Source organism: Eretmochelys imbricata, chromosome 1 (genome assembly GCF_965152235.1).
Source record: "Eretmochelys imbricata isolate rEreImb1 chromosome 1, rEreImb1.hap1, whole genome shotgun sequence".
Lineage (NCBI taxonomy): Eukaryota > Metazoa > Chordata > Testudines > Cheloniidae > Eretmochelys > Eretmochelys imbricata.
In genome coordinates, this window is record NC_135572.1 from 162,062,467 (window position 1) to 162,086,343 (window position 23,877).

General features: G+C 39.6%; 1 protein-coding gene across 1 annotated transcript in view; it reads left to right on the top strand.

Moving 5' to 3' along the window:
* Positions 1-3,223: 3,223 nt before the first annotated feature.
* Positions 3,224-23,877, top strand: part of ERG (ETS transcription factor ERG) — a 75,217-nt gene continuing 54,563 nt past the window's right edge. Inside the window, exon 1 of the mRNA XM_077807243.1 lies at positions 3,224-3,329. Coding sequence (XP_077663369.1) covers positions 3,312-3,329 — 18 coding nt within the window. The 5' untranslated portion in view covers positions 3,224-3,311. The remainder of the gene's footprint in view (positions 3,330-23,877) is intronic.

Here is a 23,877-nt window from a genome sequence, read left to right on the forward strand (position 1 = left end):
GGATTCTATAACAAATGTTACATAATAGTAGAACTTGGTAAGATCTAATCTCTCATCTGTTGTGCACTGAAATGAACTGAAGTCAACAGAAGGTTTGGGTGAATGAAGAGGGTAGGCTGGAGAGGGATTATTACTGACACATGCTTTTAAATGGATGTGTGGGAACTTCTTCAGACTCTACGCATGTTGGAGAGCTGGAACTGATATTTCAAGCTACATAATATTTTTGAGCACAAACGTAAACTAAGTTATGAAGTTAATTAGAGGGGAAGTCACCCACCTCAAGCATTGTACAATGCTTTGAAAATTTCTACAAAAAGGTTCTAATCTTTTGGATGTCTTGCTCATTGTTTGGAGATGAAAAGGGAGGAAATCAACATCCCCCTGAAGTACAATTACTGTAAATTGCTTTCTTATCTTACTTATCTTATCTTATGTTACTGTTCATAACGAAAATTGGAAAGTAACCACAATTTACCTACTCTGCACAGGCGCAATAATGAAATTAAATTGACATAGATTGTGAAAAGATACCGTGCAGTACAATTGGACTATATATAAATTACCATAGGCAGACAGTACATTATCTTATCACAAGACTAACTCTGAACTATTCTGATGTTACCAGTAGACATGCTGCACTAACATTAAATCATCCCCTCATTCGTTTTGTCACATCTACCAGCCTGTTGGTGTCACCTGTCTACAGTTGCAGCTTGCTTGCAGGTCGCTTTTAATGTCTAGCAGAGGAGAGGTCTGCGAATGAGTAATCAAAGCCAGGTAGGAAATGCTGGAAGGAATATGGGGCTCTGTATGAATCCCTTAGAGTGAAAGATGGAATCATAACTAAAACTATGGGCAGAACTTATCCCTCTGCTGGTGCAGAGCCCAAATCAGGGAGGGAGAGTAATGAAGGCTTGTTCAGCCTCTAACTCTTGTTAGGGCAGCCCAGAGGCTCTTCAGGCATTAGTTGAGGTACAGAGCCACCCTGACAACACTCCCTCCTACTCCCCTGAACACCTGCCATCTTCCCACAGTGTGGGCTGGAACAAATCCCGCACCATGAATTGGCCCCTTTTGTTTACTTCTCTAGTGCTGTATTGTGTTGTGAAAAATGCCAAAGGGGGCAGTACTAAGCAAATGGTTATCAGTTACACAGTAAAGCTTTACTTTCCCTTTGTTTCATAAATGAGAGGGTAGTGGGGCAGTGAGAGAGGATGGGCTCGTAGGCACTGGCTGTTTGGTTCTCTACTGTCTGATATTTCTGTGCACCGACCAAGAAGCTTCCAATCTACTTTCCTGCCACCACATTATTATTATTATTTATTTGTTAATTGGGGTAGCACCTAGAGGCCCCAAGCAGAGCTCTGTGCCCCATTATGAGAGGCACTATGTGTTCAGGTGGCAAAAAGACTGTGTACAGTTATTGTTATCCTGTTGGGCCCTGAACCTGCAATGCCGATTGCCTATTGCAAGATTGAGGCCATTCTTAGCTAACATCCTAACAGTGGGAATGTTTCTTGTTTCATCAGATTTTTGGTTCAAACTTAAAATAGCTGTTTGGGAAATCTATTCAGTCCTTTAAAGTATGCCTTATGGGTAAATCCTGCTCCCACCACTCGGCCTGGGTAATTACTGGAGAGATCTGAGATGTCCAGGGGAGGAGGAATCCTGTTCCCAGCCCATGGAGTGGCTGTGAGGCTGTAGTAGCTTCCATGGGCTCTTTGCTCGCCTTCCACAAGGGTAATGACTAGTGTAGAGCCACCAACCTGCCCTTGTAACACATGCAGTCAACGCTACAGAGCTGTGTTCCATAGCGCATAGTTGGTAGAAACTCCCTGCCATATCTTTGAGAATCCTGTCCCTCCTTACACACCAGTTCTTCTGCTTTGCCTGCATCTGCAACAATGCCCGCAACAGCGGGGCAGAGCATTTTTTCCCTTGTGTGAAAGGTGAAATCTGTTTCCTTGTTACACTACAGCCCCCAATGCCATTAACAAAGGGAAAACTGGCAAAACGATAGTCCCCAAAACAATTTCAGCTTTTACTTTTAAAAAAAACTGCACATTTCCGTAGTTCAATATTGTCATCCCAAGCATTCAGAAAGCATGAGTCAGGACTCCAAAACACCATGAGATTGGCTCAAAAATTCATGAGTTTTAAAAGTAATCTATGTTGGGTGCTTATTATTTTTCCTTCTGTTTTTTGAGCCTTTATGAGCCATATTTTATAGCTTGTCTCCTAAACCATGGAGGCTAGAAGCTTATTTTTTGTTGGGTTGTTTGTTTTTGGTATTATTTTTTATTTTATGAAAGCTGAGATTTTCACATCATCTCTTGCCTCCAGGAGCGGAGGCTTTAACAAAAACATCAAATGTTTTGAGACTTACAATAAAAACACAAGAGTGGGAACACTGAGTTTGAGTGTTTGTGTACATGCTTTTTGACTTTGTCCATACTGTATAACCTTTTTATCCTTCCCAAGGCCATAAAAAAAAAACTGCCAGCAGCTCAGCACTCATGAGCAACCCTTTCGGGGCAGGGATTGTCTTTTTTTCTGTGTTTGTACAGCACCTAGCACAAAGGGGTTCTGGGCCATGCGTGGGACTCCTACGCATTATGATAATATGACAAATAATAATTAAGAACAAAGCAGCATCATGTACACACTCAGTTGAGAGGGGGAATAAATTATGGGCTCCAGTTCATTTGCTTTATAGCTAAAAATAACAGTATAATAGATCAGACAAGATATAAACTGTCAATACAGTACCTCAGGTAACTAGGCATGAGATTAATGCACATATTCAGATATGGTGTAAACAGATTAGACTCCCCTGATGTCAATGGAGTTGCACCCGCATACACCAGGTTTGTCTTTGGCCCTGAATCGGTAAATCCCCAGGGGATAGCCTGTATGAAACCCTGTCGAATTTGGCCCATTTCATCTGACATCTGCATCCTGCTTCAGAGTGGCATGTCACACTTACTGCACATCAGATCACACCTGCCTAAGCTGTCATAGGCAATTGACTTTTTTTTTTAAAAAAAAAAAATCTGGTAGCTGCATATCATCAAGAAAAACAACATTGTTTTTAGGACCTCTTATCTCTTCGCTCCCAAATATCCTGTTTCTTCGAGCTGCAGTAGCCAGGACCAATAGAAACCTCTTCCTGCCATTGGCTGACTTCATTTCCCAGAGTTAGCACAATCTCATCCGCTCTAAACAACCTCATCAAAACTTCTTTCTGGTCAGAGCGAAGCAATAATTATTATTAACAATTATTAGCGATCAATAATCTTAATCAAATTATGGCAAGCACTATTAAGGTAAGAAAGGGGTACATTTTTATTGGACCTTTTTTCAATAATATGTTCTTTGGTTTCCTTTATCAACACAGATAAGTTAGAATTGGGCAACACCCCCACTGCCACAATAGAGGACAACAAGATTTCCTTTGTACTGCCTAGTAAATTTCCTTTTTCCTACTCCAACCATCCGCAAGGCTTAAAAACTTCTAACTCGGAAAAAAAATTGGGTTTTTTAAATTCACTGTTCAGTGCTGTGGATTGCATATGCAAAGCCCTTTTATGAGAGCTTCAAATTTTCTTGTAGGTATCATTTCTGACAACTTGGATGTGTATCTGGATTGCCGTAAGGGGATAGGTTGTTCACTGAAAGAAAGAAAAAAGGGTTCCTCAGAATGCTGAACCTTTGGATACTTTTAAATGCTTCCCATATTGACAGGGACACAAACATTTGCAAATGGAAATGAAGAGACATCAGCTCTTGTTTTGAGTCATGCAGATGTTACAGATTTATTTTTGTGGAAACTCTATACTGATGTTCAGGATTTTTCTTAAATGTTGTTTTAATAGTGGTGGCATTCTGCTTGGTGCGTGCTTTTTGTCTTTATTTTTTGGACAATAAAAATCTGTCATTGGTTCATAACTAACTTTTATGAGTAAGCATTATTTTAACAGCTGTTTAAAAGACTGCTTTGCTGAGTTTTGCAGGTTTCTTTGCTCAGATAGCTGAATAAATCTATCTAATTTTTGCTGTATTATGTTGCAATAGATAGCAGTTACAGATATAGCAATAGCTATGATTAATTGCAGAAGAAAGCTAACTGTAACTGAATGCCTGGTGATAATGAAACCAGTTTTATGTGAAGTACAAAACTACACATACAATAAGGACTCTGCATTAGTGGGTGGGGGGAGGTTTCAGATACAGAACTGAGATATTCAATCGCTTTGAGGTATTATGTATTTTTATACTTTTCCAATTATGATGGAGATATAGTAAATGATATAGGACAGCAGCAATGCTAGGCCACTAAATAATTGAAGCTGATGTTTGATTCCTGAATACCTTCTGCTTTGTTGATTGAATTTGTTAGGTGTTTGATGCTCTTTTTGTTTAAAATTTTGTAATACGAAAATCTTGCCTGAGGACTATTTGAATTGTATGCATGTGTGTGTCTGTATTTATACAGCTGTCTGTTCTTATCCTTTTGTAATGAGGGATGCTTTCAAGAGTCTACCTACAGAGATCAAAATATGAATCTACTTTGCATTGTGGGCCAATACATGTCATATGCTGAGTACCCTCTGCAACAGCTGCACTCCCATTGATTTCAGTGGCAATTTATGGGCACTCAGCACCTGGCAGGAGACATTCAGCACTTTACAGAATCAGGTTCTATATGAAAATTTTGAGGTTCTTTGAGTCAGCATGTTTGCTGCTAAGAGAAAGTGCTGTGTATTCATTTAGTAATGGTGAACTGACATTTCTTTTAAGCAGGACGGTCCCCCTGATGTGAGTGGGAAATTTTGCTTAAAAACTGAAGGCACACTATGCCTAGATGCAGTATAAGATTTTTTGGGTTTTTTTATTTCTGTATTTTTCGTTAGTATATTTATAGTGAGGTCAATGTTAACAACTATTATAACACTATTATGTTGCTGTTATATTACTGCCTTCCAGCACAGTGATAAGAACTAGCTGTATTTTACACAGCAGTTCCTTAAATTGAAGCTTCAGTAGAGAGAGCAAAGATCTCCTAAGTGAAATAATAATTAGCTTTTGCCACCGCATTTTGGGCCAAATCCTACAGTGGAGTTTTGCCTGATTAAGGCCTGTAGGATTTTGGCCCCATTCTGCTGGAAAGTCCTTAGTTTTGATGCCAGGATTTCATTTATGTCTGTCCACAACATAAATTAACTGGGGAGAAATTATAAAAGTTTTAGACTCTAAACTAAGAAAGTATATTTAACATGAAGATCATTTTCAGTCCCAAGCGGTTCAACTTCTGTTCTAGATAGAGTAAAGTAGAAGCAAGTATTTGACTCAGAGTAATCAGAAATAAACATTTCTGTCTATAGGCTTAAAATGAAAAAAGGAACTGTATAATTTCTCACTTTTTTGCCATTTCAGAATAACAAGCCAGCTCCTTAGCTGGTGTAAATCAGTGTACCTCCATTGATGGACTACATTGATTTACACCAGTGGAGGATCTGGGCCAAAGATTGAAAGCCTTCTAAATAGTCCAAATTGGATCTATGCATGTGGCTTTTAGTCACTTCTATGGAAGCCTTACACGTTCATCAAAGGTGAGAGTTTGGCTCAGAATATTTGTTTTTATTTATAACTGAGTAGAAATTGTTATTGATTTATACACACAGAGAGATGGACTTTCAGTATAATTCACTGATTCATTTTTCTTTAAAATGCCTAAGGGCCCGATCCTGAAAACACTTAACACTCTTAACTTTAAGCACAGGAGTAGTCCAATCGACTTTATTGGGACTAGTTGGTATATTTAAAGCTAACTATGTATGTGCATGTTTCCAGGATCAGGGGCCCATGTCACGAGTGTGATATCTCTGTGATCCTGTAAATAAGCTAATATGTGGCTGCGCTCATGAATTCTAACTCTCTAGTATCTCATAATAACTCTCCCCCGATTACATAGAAAGCACAATGTCCTGGGATGAGCTGTCAAACTAACTAGCAAAACTCAATAGATTCATGAGCTTTTTTGCCAGCAATCCTGGGCTTTTGAATAAATTATTCCCCATTTATACTTGAGGAATAACCGTACGGGATCAAACCAGCTATCCATATTGGTCAGTATGTTGTCTCCACCAGTGCTTAATATCAGCTGCTTTAGAGGAAAGTGCAAGAAACTCTATGTAATAGAAAAGTATAGAATAATCTGCCTTCAGAGAAAGTTTCTTCCTAACCCCCATAATTTAGTAGTTGTTTTAAACCCTGAAGCATGAGGGGTTATATTTCTAATTTGTTTATTTATGTTACCCGTCTAACTATGGATGTTCTCATTATTTATATAAATGGCTAAATCTTTTTTGGCATCTGAAGGATAAAATGCTCCGTCAGGCAGAGAAGTCCTCCTGACAATTGGGATATTAAATACTAAGAAGCAGTGTTTTCTTCCACTGCAAATTGTAACCTGAAGATGTGTGCAGTGCATGCAGAACACAATGTACAGAAAATGAGGGCTAGAAAATAAATAAAGTACCATTGATTGTAGGCTTCTATTTTTCTTTCTCAGAATGACATGAAAAAATAATCCAGTCTCACCTTGTGGTTGATATTAACATACTTATCTTGAATTTCTTTTTTTCTATCACCTTTCAGTGATGGAAGGAATGTCAAATGCAAAAATGTCTACATTCAACGGGAATTTGAATTCCACAACCTACAGCAGGCCTGCTTATTTTGTTGTCCTTGCCTGCCAGTGCAATTACAGTTATTTTGAATAATAAAAAGCTATTGAGTAATTAATAATCTACATTTTATAATGGCTTATCAATTACATATGTGGTCAGTTCTCTTAAGCTAATCTACCTCTAAAAATATTTGCAGTCTCCTTCTTATGACTAGTTTCCTTTGTGTGGTTTGACTTGGAAGCTATTGTTTGTGAGATAAAGTGTCTACATATTTGATATAAGAATTTGGAATACTTGAGGTTGCCAGGGCTTGTGTTACAAATTCTGTAGGTCTCCGCAGACCATTGGTGTACTGATTAAATCAATATATACAATACAAGAACCTTTCATCAGAAATCTTAGTCTTCAACTCTAAGCTACTGTATATAGCATTGTTGCTCCCCTCCCCTCCTTCGAAAGGCAAAATACTGATTTCAAATATTTTTGAAACCACGCAAAACTGAAGGCAGTTTCAAACCCTGCTGACTGACGTCTTGTGGAAAGCTTTGAGAAATATTCTGCTTAGAGATGGGTGTGATTACTTTACAGCAAACATCATTTGTGTAGTATTGTGTATTTCTGTTAGTTACATGAAAACAAAATATTAAAAGTTCATTGGTTCTTGTTGCTTGTTTCTCATTTGGATTCAGTCCAACAAAGCATTCAAGCTTGTGCTTGACTATAAGCAAGTAAATAGCCACATTGACTTCCATGGGACTACTCATCTGCATAAAGTTAACCACACAGCTAAATGCTTTGCTGAATCAGGGCCTTAAAGTCTTTTGGCCTGATACTGTACTCCTTAATTCAGACAAAATTGTCATTGATTTAAATTGGTGTTTCGCTCAAATGAGGATTGCAGGATCAGGCCCACAATTATTTCCAGAACAAACAAGTATAGTGCCACAAACATGAAGTTATGACATCAAGTCGAAGCAGATTAAATCTTGTAAAATAAACAACAACAAAAAAGGACCAGATTCAGCCCTGTTGTAACTCCACTTGATTTATGCCTGCCTGCGTCAAGCCTGACTTTGATCCAAAGATACAGTTTCCATATAAATGACTCTTTGAGTAAAGAAGAAGGGATGAAAAATACCTAATGGATTTTTTGTTTGGTTTGGTTTTAACAGAAGCTAAGCTATCTCTAAACAGCATGGTTTTGAAAAAGTTCCATGAGACTTCAGCAGACCTTTGAAGCAGTAATGTTGGTAGAATTAAACATTCTGAACACATTGGAGATCTTCTGCTGTGAAATGCAGAGGCATTTTAATGAAATGTTAAGGCAAAACAAAAATTTTTATTTTTTAAGTGGCAAATTCATAATCCAATAAGAATATATCATACCATTCATTTAAAAAGGATTACTCCATATAATTTAGCTTTCTAAAGCAACACAGCAGGTTCCTTTAGGAAATCAGTTAAATGGAAAAATATTGGCTTACGTCACTTATATTATCATTTTTAGCAAGGTAAAATTAAATAGTGGGGCACACTGGGTCTCATCCAAAGCCCATTGAAGTTAGTGGGAGTTTTTCCAATGGGCTTTGGATCAGCCCCATAGCCTTTGCTGGATAGTGATGGAATAGGGTGAGTGATACCTGCAGTTATTTCAACTGTCAGCATTGGCAAGGTGTATGCTAATGGACTGAGCAAATTGCCATATACTCTGCTTATTTTACTATTGTTATTTATTTCTAAATTATTTGTTGATCTCTGAGTGTGCTCATCACTATACAGAACAGAGAAGTGGCCATGAGGAGTTTACATGTACAGTTGCTGAATCTTATACCTAAGTATGGGATATGTGTGTATGGGGTCAGGACCTAGTCTGCAGCATTGAGAATAAACTGTTTTCAGACTGGATAATTGTCTCACCCCCACCTTATTTTAGTAATTAAGGGAGTTGTACAGTCCCATAGTAATACCCATCAGGGTGTGTGGGGAAATAGAGGCTGCAGGATATTTGGTGAGATTTGTCTTGGATATCAATAGTAAGAGGAAATTCCCATCACACAAGGGGCAGACTCTTCATACTGCTTTCCATGTTCTCTCTCCCCTGGCATGCATGGCTCCCTTGAGAACAGTGCTGACAGTTTTTGTTATGTGGATACCAATCCCATTAGGAACAGAAATGAGAACAATAACTTATTTTACGAAGATCATGATATAGATATTGGTAATGATTTTCAATCTGCTCGCCTGTGCTTAGTTTGAACTAGTGACCTAGAGGTGAAAGACACTGTGGAAATGATCATCCTACAAGTCTCACTTCTCTCACTAGTAAAATAATGGAACAAATATTAACATAAAAACAACATCATTAAACATCTAAAGATTACAAGAACCCTGGGCACTAAGCAGTGTCTAAAGAATGCATTGTGCCAGACAAGTTAAATTGTTTTTTAAATAGAATTTGAAAATCAGTGGCTGAAGAGAATGCAGTAGATATAATGGGTTAAGTTCATCCAGGGCATAACTCCATTGATGGGAACAGCAACCCTTGACTGGTGTAAATTGGTGTAGCTCCATTGGTTTTGATGGAACTATGCCAATTTACACCAGCTAAAAAAAATGGTTTATTAAGAGCAGAATGTACATAGCTTGATTAAGAGAGAGATGATAAATTACAAGTATTTGGAGTGTGTAAATTCCAAGGAGGGAGAATGATTATTTGAGAAGGTATCACCTGAAAATGTGGCCGTAAAGGACTTTACAACCGTGAGAGAGAGAGAATGAGAGAGTCAGCCCCAGAGCTCTGAAGAGAACCCAAGAGTTCTGATTCCAGTCCTCTTCCCTAATCATTAGTGCACTCCCCCTAGAAACCACACTCCCACTAGAAAAAGGAAATTTCTCACTTTAATCCCCATTTGCAATTTTGTTGAAAGGGAACAGATGATGGTATTTGAGCGCTATTTTGAAGTTTATGATTAAATACAGTGATATCACATAAGATTTTTTTTGAAGCCTTGTTCTTTAGAGCTGAAAAACATCTTTTTTTAGACTATATGTTTATTACCTTGATAAACATTAAAATGCTGCCACAGCAATTACCTTGATGATAAAAGGTCTGTAGACAGATACTTCCTGTGTTCATTTCCTACCCTGATAACTTGCCAAATCAGGGAGTACCAATACAGGAAATGCTTTCAATAGGAACTTCCTATCTGCTAATATCTAATTCATTAAAAGGAACTAACCACTAAGTGTTCAATATAATGGGAATTCTCTAGCTATCACTGTTTCAATTTAAACCACAGTGCACCAGATTGGTTTACGTAAAGACCAGGGATCGGCCGTTACTGCATTCGACTACAGATTCTGTCTTATCGCATTGGTGGCCCTGTATGTTATGCTATGTTTGTAAAGTACTCTGGCATTCTTTGAAACCTCCCCCCACCCCCGCCCATGTGCTGTGGTAGTAGTAATACCAAGACTGCGTTTTATTCTGTTTCGTAACCTCATGGGTTAGAGATCTTGAATCTTTAAAAACATGTGGACAAAGTTATGAAAGTATACTGTAGGAACAATCTTTCATTGGTGGCGAGATGGACTAGAAGAATCTTTTCCTTCCTTGATGTCTACGATTCTATGTACTCATTTCTTACATGAACATCTATTCTCATGGGTTCTGTATTGATCAAAGGCTCTTCCCTGCCCATGTGGAAATGGGAAGGGAGCAGCCACATGGAATGCCCTCTGTAGAGCGGGGGATCTATGCATTGGGATGGGTGGTTTGGTGGCAGGCCAGGTAGACTGAATGAGGAACTGAGGAGACTTGGAAAGGATACTCCCTACCTTCCCTATTTATGTGCTTCTGCCACCCAGTTAATACCTATAACCAGAGCTAACACAGGCGTGTCCAGTATGTAGCTTAGGGCACATTCTGGATACATTACTCAGTTATAGATGGCACTTGTAATCTACTATGCAAGGTACACTCATTTGAACTAACTGAAATGGAAATTTTGCCTTACTGGGCAGACAAATTAGGCAATGACTGACGTACAAGTCTGGACTTTAGAGAAAAATGGATCAAGGGAAAGAGAAACAAAGGCATAAAAACTCAAATGGTAATAGTAATATTTAGGTAAGTAGTTTCAGATACATGAATCTGGACAAATCTTTTAGAAACCTAGAATGCTATCCCAGCCATATTGAAGTCAATGGAAATTTGGCCATGGATTTCAACAGGCCAAGGATTTCATGTTAATTGTTCAGGGCCTTGGGATTTAGAACCTGCTTCCTGTCTTTGGACCAGATTCTGATAATTGTTCAGCCAGTAACTCATTGACTTCCAAGGAATCACTCCAGTTTACTGCCAGTATAACTGAGACCAGTATTTTAGCCTTTGCCTACAGGGTTGAGCAGTGCTATGCCACTGAGCTTGTTCAATCTATATCATATACATTGTGGCCCTGTCTTTGAAAAATAGACCCAAGTTCTGTTACCCCTAATCTGCTACCATGATGATGGATGTCATGTTTAGAAGGACAGTTATTTAAACTAATATTACTTTTTAAAAGACCGTGGCATTTTAACTCCAGCTCTTAGAGTTAGACTTATAGACACTTTCAAACATAACTTGTGCTCCAACGAATCCGTTGGTATTATCTGGCAGAAGAAGGCAGTCATGTACTGAGCAATCTTCACAGTTACATTAACCTCAAACCTGCTAACTTCTGGAGCATACCTAAACTCCACCAGTCCGCAGGGCAAAAAACTAGTTGTTTCTAAATGTGAGCCTTGAGGAGCACAACGGTCGTACAATGACACAATCCATCCTGCCAGGATTGTTAAACTAAAAGGGATTTAACATAAGCAGACTGAGCTAACTCTCGTCAACTTGCAAAGATTTTTGTTATTGTTAATCTTTGATATACTCACACCAACTTCGCTGATAACTTATATGTAGGATATTCCCTTGGTACAATAGCTGCTGGAAGTGGTCAGAATGATTTCTTTTTGCTAACTAGATCAGCCACCTAAGGCAAAGGTCAAAGATACAGTTCACAGCGAATCCATAAGCCCACCACCATTTCATAATTTTTCCTGAGATTTGGCATGGGTGTACTGTTGCACATACAGTTTTCATGGAATGAAAAACCTGATTATTTAGTCTACACAGAAAGAAAAGGGGATCCTGTGCCTTTAATGCTGTTTATAACGGTTGGATAGAGCTTGTCAGGTGAAGGTTAATTGCTCTCCAGTTAAAGCAGTTCTCTGCACAGATGGGTTATCAGGGCTGAACACTCGTTACAAGATTAATCTCATTTCCGACAAGACTTCCTTTTCCTTCAACTGATTTTTGCTCAGCCATTGGACCTGTCATCAGCCGTTAAAAGAAGGGTGGATTACCTCTGGGATATTAATGCTTGTGTGCAGCAAAACAATACAAAGTGTGTGTCATATCGGCAGGGAACATCTTTAGGGGACAGCACATTTTCGTGCCTTACGAAGGTCGAGATTCATAAACAACTGAAACAATCAGGAGTATTTGAAGTGATGCTCTTAATGAACACAAACACTAGCTGATTCATCCAGAGGCCCCTTTTTGCATGTCAGGCCTTTTCTAAATGTATGATTTTTTTAAGTTCCCAACTGTATCTCTTTGTTGACATTTCAGATGAACAATTTGATATTTCTGAGTTGTGTATTGTCTGTGGTGTGCTACTGTACTCTATAAAGATGACTTCAAAATAAGATTAATCAGACCCTTTTCTTTAAGAAAACAAATGATAGGTTTGAGTGGTTCAATCAATATTTGTTTAAGCAGGAGGCAATGTGGCGCAGTGGTGAGAGTACGGAACTCAAAATCAGAAATTCTGGGAATCTATTTCTGACTCTGCCAACTGAACTCATTGAATCAGATTTTCCACTCCCTCATGCTGGTCTAAATTAGAATTAAATCCATTGAAGTGAAAGTGGCTACAGTGGTGTAAAATGGATGTTAGAGGAGAATCAGGCCCATAATGTAGCCTTGGACACGTAACCAAATCTCCATTTTATCCAGCATTGTAACGGTGTGGGAAACTCAGCGAGGTTCTGAGCAGCTAGACAGAGTGAGTGAGTTCACAGGAGGCACAGATCTAAACACAGAAAACTCTCTGGAGTTTGGGTTTATTTCAGGAGTTCTGATATAACCAAAATAACACAACTTGGCAAAGTCTCTGGTTACAAAGTTTCTTCCTTGCAGATTTACAATCAGTAAATTCCAAAACAAAAAACAAATATTCAAACCAACAAACAGGGTAGTTCTTATGTTTCCTCAGAGCTTCCTGTCCTGGCTTCTGATCAGCAAAATCCCTGTCCATTTAAGGTGCTGAGTCTTTCCATTGACTACAATGGGCTTTGAATCAGACTCCTAGTGCTTTGGGTCATTCAAGGCTGTAGATCCAGCTAAAACGAGAGCTCTGAGGAGGGTCTAAGGAGGGAGACTTGTGAGTGCATGGGCATTATAGTTCTGATCCAGCAAAACACTTAAGCATATGCTTAAAATTTAAATGGTCCTCTTGATGCCTAAAGTTAACTACATGCTTCCCATGATTTGCTGTATTAAAGCCTATGGAATTTAAACAAGAGGTTTTGCTCCCTAAATATTTTTATCGACCTAACAAGACAAACACTACTTGTACACTTTTAAGTACAGTGGTGTCTGTAATGTGTATGAAAAAGGTAGTGGAATGTTAGCTAGTACAGGTGGTTGCGGATCATACGTACATGGTGAGATATGAAAAAAGTGTTGTCTCCTAACTGGAGTGGGAGGGTTTGGTCGTTGATCTGTGGGCAGGTCTACACTATCACTTAAATCAATCTAATTTATGTCACTCAGAAGTGTGTAAAAAACACACCCCTGAGCGACAGAAGTTACAGCGACCTAAGCACTGTCCACATCGGCGCTATGTCGGCAGGAGATGCTCTCCTGCCATCATAGCTTCCGCTGCTTGCAGAGGTGGAGTAATTATACCAACAGGAGAGCACTCTCTCGTTGGAATAGAGTGTCTTCACCAGATGCGCTACAGCAGAGCAGCTATGCCGATGTAGCACTTCTAGTGTAGACCTGCCTTGTGTCTGGTAGGTAAGAAGCAAGATGATGAACTCTAAATGGCTCATTCCTAGAAGGTAGGGCTCCTGTGCAGTGAGGTTGTAGTTCACATGGTATTAGTAGAGCTTGTCAGAAATGTTCTTTTCCCTTAAAAAAGCTAAACAAAATCAGAATTTTCTTCACAAAAATTTCCATTTTGTTGAAAAGCCAGTTTTCATCCAAAGAAGGTTTGATTATTGGTTTTAACCAGCTGCAATGATTAGGAAAAGCATGGGCTATTAAAGTGGGAGCATATGGCTCATACAGAAATTGATAAAAGGGTACAAAGTGTGGTTGTATAGGTTTATCTGGTATCGATATGGAGTTAAGTTTATTTGTGGAATCTTAACCCTGTATTTCGAGTTTCAAACATTTGGGATTTTTTTCCCCACAAATTTAACCTTAATTTAGAATCTCTAGGCTTTCAAGCATTTATTTTTTATAACTGCCAGGCTGAAATTAAATATGGGCCTGAGTTTAACTCTGCAGAAGCTTAGATCCAGGTCCAACTTTTACAGGTTGGGGCCATCTCTGGTTCTATTAAGGTAAGAAAAGTGGCTGATAAACCTCTCCATCTCTAACTGTATTTTAAGAGTTGCTTGCCTGAGAATTCAAGGTGGTTAGGATGTATTTAAAAACAGTAGCCAATATTTTCAAAAATAGGAGCCTGAAGTTAGGTTCTTAAAGCCATATTTAGGCACCTTGATAAGTGGCCTGATTTTGATCAGGATTGAAGCAGGGACAAGCAATAGGCTATAAATTCTGAAACTGCGGAGCTGGCAAGTAGGCTGGAGATTGGGCAGGTATAGACCCTTCCCTTTTGAATATGTGTTTATAGATGTTAAATACCTTTTTAAATATAATATCATCTATAAAATTATATTCAAGTCACAGACATTTAATTTTTCAGTCCCCATGCTTCATAATGGTGCCTAGGTCCTTTCCAAGCTACCTGGATTATACATCATGGTAACCTCCAGATTCACTTTACTTTTCTGAGAACAGTCATCACATACTATGAGTAAACTTTTTGGAGTATATACCATACTCGGTTCCATTCAAAGTACCTTTGCTTTCTGGGGCTGTTTTGAAGTAAAAGCTGAGATTCTCGTGTATTCAGCAGCAAAAAGTCCTGTGGTACCTTATAGACTAACAGACGTATTGGAGCATAAGCTTTCGTGGGTGAATACCCACTTCATCGGATGAAGCTTCGTGTATTCAGTTGACTCTAGAAACTTAGGCTTTAAGAAAAACACCAAATATTGTGAGACATAAAATCGTGAGAGTTGGCTACAATGCAGTGTCTATAGCAGGAGTCAAAAAATAGCCGTATGTGGAAACTTAGCAAGTTGGATGTCAGGTTTCCTAGGAATAAGCCTCTTAAGACCTTTGTTATAGAATAGAGTAGGATATAGAAAATAGAATTTGGATCGTATTGAAAATGAAATGTCCAAGTTTGTAGATAACACTAGAACTCAAGACTAAGCAGGAAGAGGAACAACATAACTTGTTTAAAAAAGATGTGTAAAAGATTGCTCAGGTGACAGGAGTGATCACTGATAAATTCAGTACAGTGGTGTTAAACACGGAGCGATTATTCAGGGAGCAAAGAACCTAGCAAGGGAATTTTTGGGAGAAGGAATGAATCATCCCCATGTTGAAGGGGGGGAAAGGATTTGGACGTTTTTGCAGAAAAAATTACCTGAAATTATCACCCTAACACAGAGCAGACATCTAAAAGGGGAAAGAAGATACTATAGCCTGAATCCTGAATTCTCATTTACACTAAAGTGAGTGTAAATTGCAGTCTCACCCACTCTAAGACGTGTTTATGCTGCCAGACTGCTGTAATGGGACCAGTGTGTATGAGAATCTAGCCCTATCTATTAACAGACATAGAGAAAATAGAGGGCTAAATTTTCAAAAGGTGTATATTCACAAGCAAATAGGAGCCACGCAAATTATGCCTGTGATTCACGATTATCAATGTAAATCGGGCAAATCCATGAGCAAACCAACGGTCAAGCACCTAACTAGCAATTTGTGATTGTGTTTGTGTGTGCAGCTGGGTAGACCTTGAGTCTCCATTTAAAAAAGATTTGTCTCATAGAGTGAGTCTTATTTGCTTAATCATCGTCCTGCACTGAGGGTGGGATGGGGCCACCACAGCACTAGGGGAGCCCACTAGCATGCAGGAGTATGTTTGTTGCCACTCCCCCTTGATTCATTGGCCTGTATGTGAGGATTAGAGCTATGGCCCTGCCTCCTTCCAGTGCCACCCTCCCTGCTTTGGGGTGTCTTGAGCCCCAGCAGATGAGCAGAGGGAGTAGTGCTTGTATCCCTAGGAGTATAGGACCTGCAGTTGTGCCCAGATGCTGCCCAGGAGGGCATATGAAGGTTTCTTGCACCCACCCTTACCCAGCTGTGGAACAGCCAGGCACAATCTGGTCTAATATCTCACATTCACATTTTCAGAGTCTTCTTAACAATATAGTACTTAAACCTGGTGTATGCTAAACATATTTGTATGAAGATCAGTTACATATTATTATTCTCTGGATGTGGTTTCTGACAGATTTTTTAAACTTCAACAAAAGACACAGAATGAGTCCTAATTTCATGGATTTTAATGTATGCTGTGTTCCCTGAACACACCATTTCAGTTCCCATTTTTGTACTAGACGGATCATTTCATACAAGTGCCAGTAGAACAGAGATTCACATATCATAACAAGGACATTTCTTAATATAACTGGTTTAGTAGAGACGGCACTGTGATTTCCTGGTCTATCTGAAGAGCAGAAGAAATCTGAGCTGAAGAATTTATTTCACAAATTACTTGTATTTTTCTCATGCTTTATCTTCTCTAGTAGTGCAGTGTGGAAATTAAAACCATATCAAGTCTAGTCTACTCTGTTATGCAATACTACTCTAAAATACCAAATGCCAATTCCATAATTTTTTTGGAGCCCAAGGGAACTTTAATGCAGAAGCCTGTAAACTTATAAACCTCTCCAAGAAACTTTAGGGAGCAGCAGAGGAAGGTGGTTATGGTTTGCAAGCTTTCTGTTTGCATGCTGAGTTTTTGCAATATGTACTAACAAATAGACTCTCATATAATTCCTTTTTCCTTTCCCTGGCTTGCTCTGAATATCTCCAATGCACCAAAATCCACTTAGATAGTACCGTGACTCTCTCTCTCTCTCTACAGTCCCCTCTGATCTCCTTTCTTCACTCTCAGGGTCTTTCTAATATCCTGTTCCCTACTGGGACTTTCCAGTCTCACAGATTTCAGCCTGCGCTCTAATCACCTTCTGGGGCCTCTCCAAATCACTCTGATCTCTTCTAGAACTTGATTTTGCCACCTCTGTCTCCTGTCTCACCCAAATTACTCAGATTCTTTCTCAATTCACCTCTTTCCTTAGCTGCTTTCTGTCTCTGCAATCTCCATTTCCCTTTAGCCTCTCTGGGCTTCTTAATACTTGCCTCTGCAGGACTATACTGGTCTTACACAATCAGTCCCTCTAACCATCCCCCACTGCTCCCGACATATACACAATAACACAGTTTACCTAGCTTTACCCTGGACTATACTGGTCTTACACAATCAGTCCCTCTAACCATCCCCCACTGCTCCCGACATATACACAATAACACAGTTTACCTAGCTTTACCTTAGATCTAGGATTAGGATCTAGGTGACATATTTTTTTAGAGGAGCTTGTTTACTAAGCTAGGTCTCTTTCCCCCCACCCACCCGAGCAATGGTAATGCCAAAAGAAAAATAGATCAAACACCCAAAACATCTTTCAATATTTTAACTCATTAACCTGCTACTTATTAGTTGTCTTTTAACCTTTGTATATTTTTGTTTAGAGATGAATTCATATAACTGTTGGCAATTAATTTGGGCAGGAACATGGAACATTTTGTATTTTAATTAATAGGTTATGTAATGCAATAGAGGCAGGTAGATTTTTTTTTTTTAAATTCATGAGTCAAAATAGGTTATCTAAATACAGGTTTAGTAGTTGGAGCAGAGGACTAGATGTCAGGATTCCTGGAATATATTCACAGATTTATCACAGATTCACTGTTTGACCATGGGCAAGTCACCAAGGTTTGAATTTTCAAGTGTCCACTAATTTTGAGTGCTCAACCTGAGACATCTACTGCCTGACTTTCAGAAGTACTGAACATACACAGCTTCCACTGAAGTCAGTGTAAGCATCAACTTCTCTGTACTTTACCCCATCTGTAAAAATAGGTACAATAATACTCAGATACTGGTACTTTACAGACCATCATGAAGTTTAATTTATTAAGTGTTTTGAGAAGCATACAAATACAGAGGATTATTAATAATTATTTATGAGAATAGTCCCATTAATGTCAATACAAATACTCACAAGAGTAAGTGTTAAAGGCAAAATGGAAGATGTTTTAACTGCCAAGTTTTGAGATCAGCAATATGCTTTTCTTTGCAAGAGTTGATTTCAGCGCTAACATCTAATCAGAGCATTTGGTGTTAGTGATGCCTTGAATTGTAGCTGGCGAAACGCAGAACCCAGGACTTGATTTTCAGATTATTAATTTTATAGTATATGTATTTGTGTATGTAAGTTTTCTGCTAGCATGTAGTACATGAAACGTGCAAAATGGTTGTAAGAGAAAGCACAAACACAGCAAGGCATGGCAGAAATTAAGTAAGTGGCATACGTAGACATCCTTGAGACCAAAATGTTTAACGTTGTAATGGGAGCTACAGCACATTGTAGCTAAGGCAAATTTCTTTATTCCAGTGACAACTAACCAACAACAGGAGTTGCACTCCCAAGTTCAGCGTCTTGCCTTCAATAGTGACCTTTGCCTGATGCTTCAGAGGAACGTGACAGGTCTATAATGTATGTGGGCAGTGGTGCAGTTCTCTATGTGAGGAAGCAAAATTATCCTTGTGAACCCAAAGTGATCAGTTGTCTCACTGAAGCATCAGATCTAATTGCCTCTGTCTCACAAAATAGCTTGTTCTGAAGGCAATACTCTTTTTTTACAGTTTTACAGGAGATGTGTTTGGGTCCAAAGCTTCAGATGGCTTTCAGGTGTTTAAAAGACACCCAGACGGTCCAATTCTGTCTCACTGATGTCAGTGTGAGTTTTGTCATTGACTTTAATAGGAGCAGGATTGGCCTGTAATCCTTTATATTTATATCACCAGTAGTTACTTATCACCAAATGTTCTACAGTATATAGCCCTAATGAATTTAGGCCTATGCCTGATGCTTAGTTCAAACTTGGGTACCTAACGCTAGGCACCTAAATTCATATTTAGGCATATATAAGTGGTGGCTTGATTGCAAACTTGTTAAGCACCTACAGATACCTCTGACCTGTTCCAAATGAATTGTTTACTATATGGTGAAAACTCCTGCTAAAAATTCACACTGTGAAATTGCAACCTTCAGGCTGTCATGGGAAAGAAATGTAGTTCAAACAAACGAACAAACAAAAACATTCTAGCTTTCATTGACTAATAGCCTTTGGTTTGCTTTCAGTGTTGGTTGGTTCATTACTTTCTAAGAAGTCAAGTCAGCAGTAACACTAAAAGATGGGGATTCTTTCAGGTGAAGTGTAGAAACATCTTAACTTTTATAGATGTGCTCCCTGGGAAATTCACTCCAGGAAGTGCAGGCCAGGATGCTGCCACCTGCACTTCTTTGCAATCTCTGCTAGGGGAGGGGAGCTTTAATCTCAGTGCGGGATTCCATAGGAAGAGTGCTATAAGGAGTAACTGCCAATGGCATGTATTGAATTAATGCATCGCCCAGCTGCTCTAACCAGACATACCCTTCCCACCAAATAGCATCAGCCATTTTTAAGGTGGTGTTGGCCAGCTGCAGGCTGCTCAGGAAGGAGGAGGTACCTTCCCTGTGCCCTGCCCTGTGGCCTTGGGAGCAAATGCAGAGAAGAACAAGCCAGCGGCTCCAGCCAGTAGGAGTGGCTGCAGAAGCAGCCAAAGCAGGGAGCTTCAGACATTCAGATTCAGAGAACTTTCTGCAGTTTTGAGATGACCTTTTCCGCCCTGTACTGATTGACTGTTTGATCCAGTTCTTTCCCAATTAAACATCAAGGCTGGCCCATGTTAGCTGACTCAGGCTTGTGGTGCTCAGGCTACAGGGTTGTTTAATTGTGGGGTAGCAATTCGGGCTCAGGCTGGAACCTGGACTCTGGGATCCCAGAATGGGGGAGGGTCTCAGAGCTCAGGCTCTAGCCTGAGCCCAAACATCTACACAGCAATTTTTAGCCCCACAGCCTGAGCCCTGCAAGCCCGAGTCAACTGACCCTGGCCAGCCATGGCCATGCAGCAGGTCTTTTTTTCCAGTGTAGATGTACCCACGGTCTTTCCACCTCAGCTTCTCTCCATGCCTGCCCGTCTTACCCTCTTCTCCTATGACTTGCCTCCCTCACCCCTTTCCCTTCAATGTCCCCTTTTCCTTCCTTTTTCTTTCCAGTTAACTGATCCCCTCCAAACTAAATCCACTTAAAAAGACAAAAATTAAAACTAATGTGCCATTTGCTGGCATCACATTGTTCTCTCTGCTTGTGTGGTAGACTCCTTCCCCTACCCTGTGTCTGCCTTGTCTATTTCAATTGTAAGCTTTTTGGGGCAGGGACTGTTTGCTACTCTGTGTTTGTACAGTGCCCACCACAATGTGTCCGCATTCTTGGTTGGTCTCTAGACACTATTATAATAATCATGATTAATAATAAGAGAAGGAGGAAAGCCTCTTTCTAGATACAACACCCATGCTGTTAAAAAGTCCACAGTGAGAAGTCAACATATACCCTGGGTGAATTCCTGTATCACCTTCCCCATAGAGTACATATTTCACATACATATCAAGCTAGCATTAATTCATGGTATTATTTTAGACAACAGGTTTTCATTGCAAATGATTACAAAATCTGTGTTACATCTTCTATCTATAGAAAACAAATATCAACCACATTTCTTAACTGAAAGAACAGAATGGGCTCAACTTCAAGTCCTTTATCAGATTATACAGATTAATTAATGGGGAAAGTGTATTATAGTTGCCAACAAAGGCAGTGCTAACCCATTGGGGTCCCTAAGCAGGAATATTTCTGTGCTCTCCCCCGCACAACACATACTAAAAAGCGAATAGGGGGCCCCTTTGAGCTGCTCAGGGCCCTAAGCAATTGCTTAGTCTGCTTATGCCTAGTGCTGGCACTGGTTGCCAAGTTTGTTCTAAAAATGGAGTCTTCTGACTTGCAACATTATTTTGGGTAGGGCACCTAAAATACTTTGTCACTTAATTCTGTTCCTTATTTTCTGTTTTTATGTCCTTGACAACCCAGATATGGAAATAGGAGTTAGAAACAACACTGACATTTCTCACTGGCTTTTATCAGATGTGTCTCCATGATCTATGTGCAGAATACCTGCAGGAGCTCAGTGCTTGGGTTTTCCTGGTTTAAATGGGTCTCATGAACTTCAAAGATTGCACAGTTCATCCAGGAAATAAATTAAATTAATTAAATGTTCTGTATTCTTCTTATAGAATAATGTGTGTCGTTTGCCGTACTTTATGTTATGAACTTCTATTTTTGCTGGAAGCATAAACTGCATTTGTTTACATTCATTACTGAAGCAATTGAAATCATGACTTGTACATTGTATAAAATGATACAGCCGTTTCTGGCTCTTGGACATATAAAGGTGTTCCTGGAACCTTAAAACCCAAGGTGAAAATCAGTTAAGCTTCTGGATGATTTTGAAACCTCAAATCCTTTGAAATAGTTGGCAATATGCTTACTGCATAGTTGCAATTGCACAACTCTTCCTCTTTGTGACTTTTAAAGTTCCTCCTTCCTTTTTTCTTCAAGTCCCTTGGCGGTACCAAAACAGCGGGTTTTTTGTTTTGCTTTGTTTTTGTTTTATTTTCCCCCTCTCTTCTTGGTATAGTGCATTGTTCTGTGGAAATGGGTTGTTTTGAGTTCACACTTTGTTTTCCTGCTGTTTTTCTGGGAAGTTGGATATGGCACAAAAGATATGGGAACAGCTTGTAGGAAATGGGTTTGTTTGGGGAAACAATAAAAGAGCAACTGATTGCATTCCTCCCAGATGTATGTTTTAATGTAAAACATGCAATATTTTCTGTGGCATTTATAAAAACAAGTGGAAGATAAACAAATCAGAGTATTTTCTTTTGAAGTATCTTAAGCTTTGTATGAATACTGCTTCATTTCACATACAAATGACTATTAGTCATCTAGTTTTACTACATTTCTAATGTCTCCATTGTGCCCTGAGTTGTGGGGGGTTGGGGGGGGGAAGAAGCACCATTAATGTTCCCTACTCTAATATAAATATCTAAATGCTCTGGGCATTTCTGTTGACTGTAGAGGTTAGTGATGGTGCAATGGTAAGACGTTCTGAAGCAGAATTGCAGACAATTCTTCGAATTGAACTGACTATATCAAGCATCAGAAGCTCAACTAATCTATGCTTGTCTACGTCTGCTATGGATACAAATATGCACAGCTTGCTGAGGTTTACTCGTATCCATTTCTTGGTGCAGTGATCATCTACACCTACATTTTCTTTCTTTTACATGTATGCTACAATATATTACAAGCCAGATCTCTTTAATTAGTCATATATGTAATACCTGATCTCACCCAGTTGTATCCTTTAGATAACCCTCTAACTGTACTCTGGTTACATTTAAAAAAAATGTTTGTACTGAACTGAGGCCCTGATTCAACAAAGTATTGCTTAAAGTTAAACACATGCATAAATCTATACCCACAGAACTATTAAGCATTTGTTTGACTTGATGCATGTGCTGAAGTCCTATTGGGACTTAATTGTGTTTGTGGCTGAATCAGATCTTTACTGTTATAGCATTGGACTTGATATTCATTTGATCAGAGCCAAAGACAAAGTTAAAATGTACTTAAGTACAAATTAAGATACTGATTACAAACTATTGTGAGAGGGCATGTTAGGCTATATACTGTAAAAGCTATCATGACAGGCAGTCATATTGCACATATACAGTGGGCCCACTTAAAAAATTCATTCTGGTTTTAGAGAATGCTTCAGGGCCATTTCTACACCTCCTTTGCAGGTGTTGTGTGTGATTCCCCCATTGCTGGTCTAGGATGGTACCTGTGTCCCAGCTGTAGCTCCACTGCAATCCACAAAACTCCCACCAAACCTTGTATGTGCCTAAATTCACTCGGCGCCTAATTTTTCAGGGTAAAATTTCCCTTGGCATCTGTGTTTCTGCCCCGGGCAAGTGCACTGCTGTCTCCCTCTAGGTGTCTGGACACACATCTCCAACCTAAGCCCCAGAATGGTCATGAACTGGGGAAAATAGACAGCCGCCTAAGGATCCCCAATCCAGGAGGCATGCTCAGAGGCCCCTTACCAGATCCAGTCCAATTCAAAATTTGACCACAGAGGGAGGTGCTCACCTCACTCCCCAGGGATGGGGGAGACCAGGTTCAATTCCTCCCCTCTGTGCCCGAAGGGGAGAAAGAATTTGAACCTGGGTCTTCCTTCTCTCAGGCAGGTGCTCTAACCACTAAGCTATGAGATGATCTGTTCCAGGGCTCTCTCCATTTCCCCTGTTGAAGCTGTTCCATAAATAATGAAAGAGTGATTGCACCAAGGGGGATTGGCCCCCAGGTCTCCCATCTCTCAGATGGGTGCCCTAACTACTGGACTACAGAGTCATTCTCTCTCTCTCTCTCTCTGGCCTAATGACTGTTTCACTTTGGATAAATACCTAAATAGTCATTAGGCTAAAAGTTATAAGGTAGGCACCGCCACCTATGCCTCCTCCGGCCATTTTGTGCAGCGTGAGGCAGGCATCTAACCCATTCCTACAAGAAACTGCTGAGGCACCTAACCTGCCTGACTCCAAGCTGGTTTCCATTTGTGTATCACTAAGCAGAGCTAGGCACCTCGCTGCAGCCCACACTTAGAAACATATCTCTGAGAGAGGGGCAGGGCTTAGCTCACACCCCTCT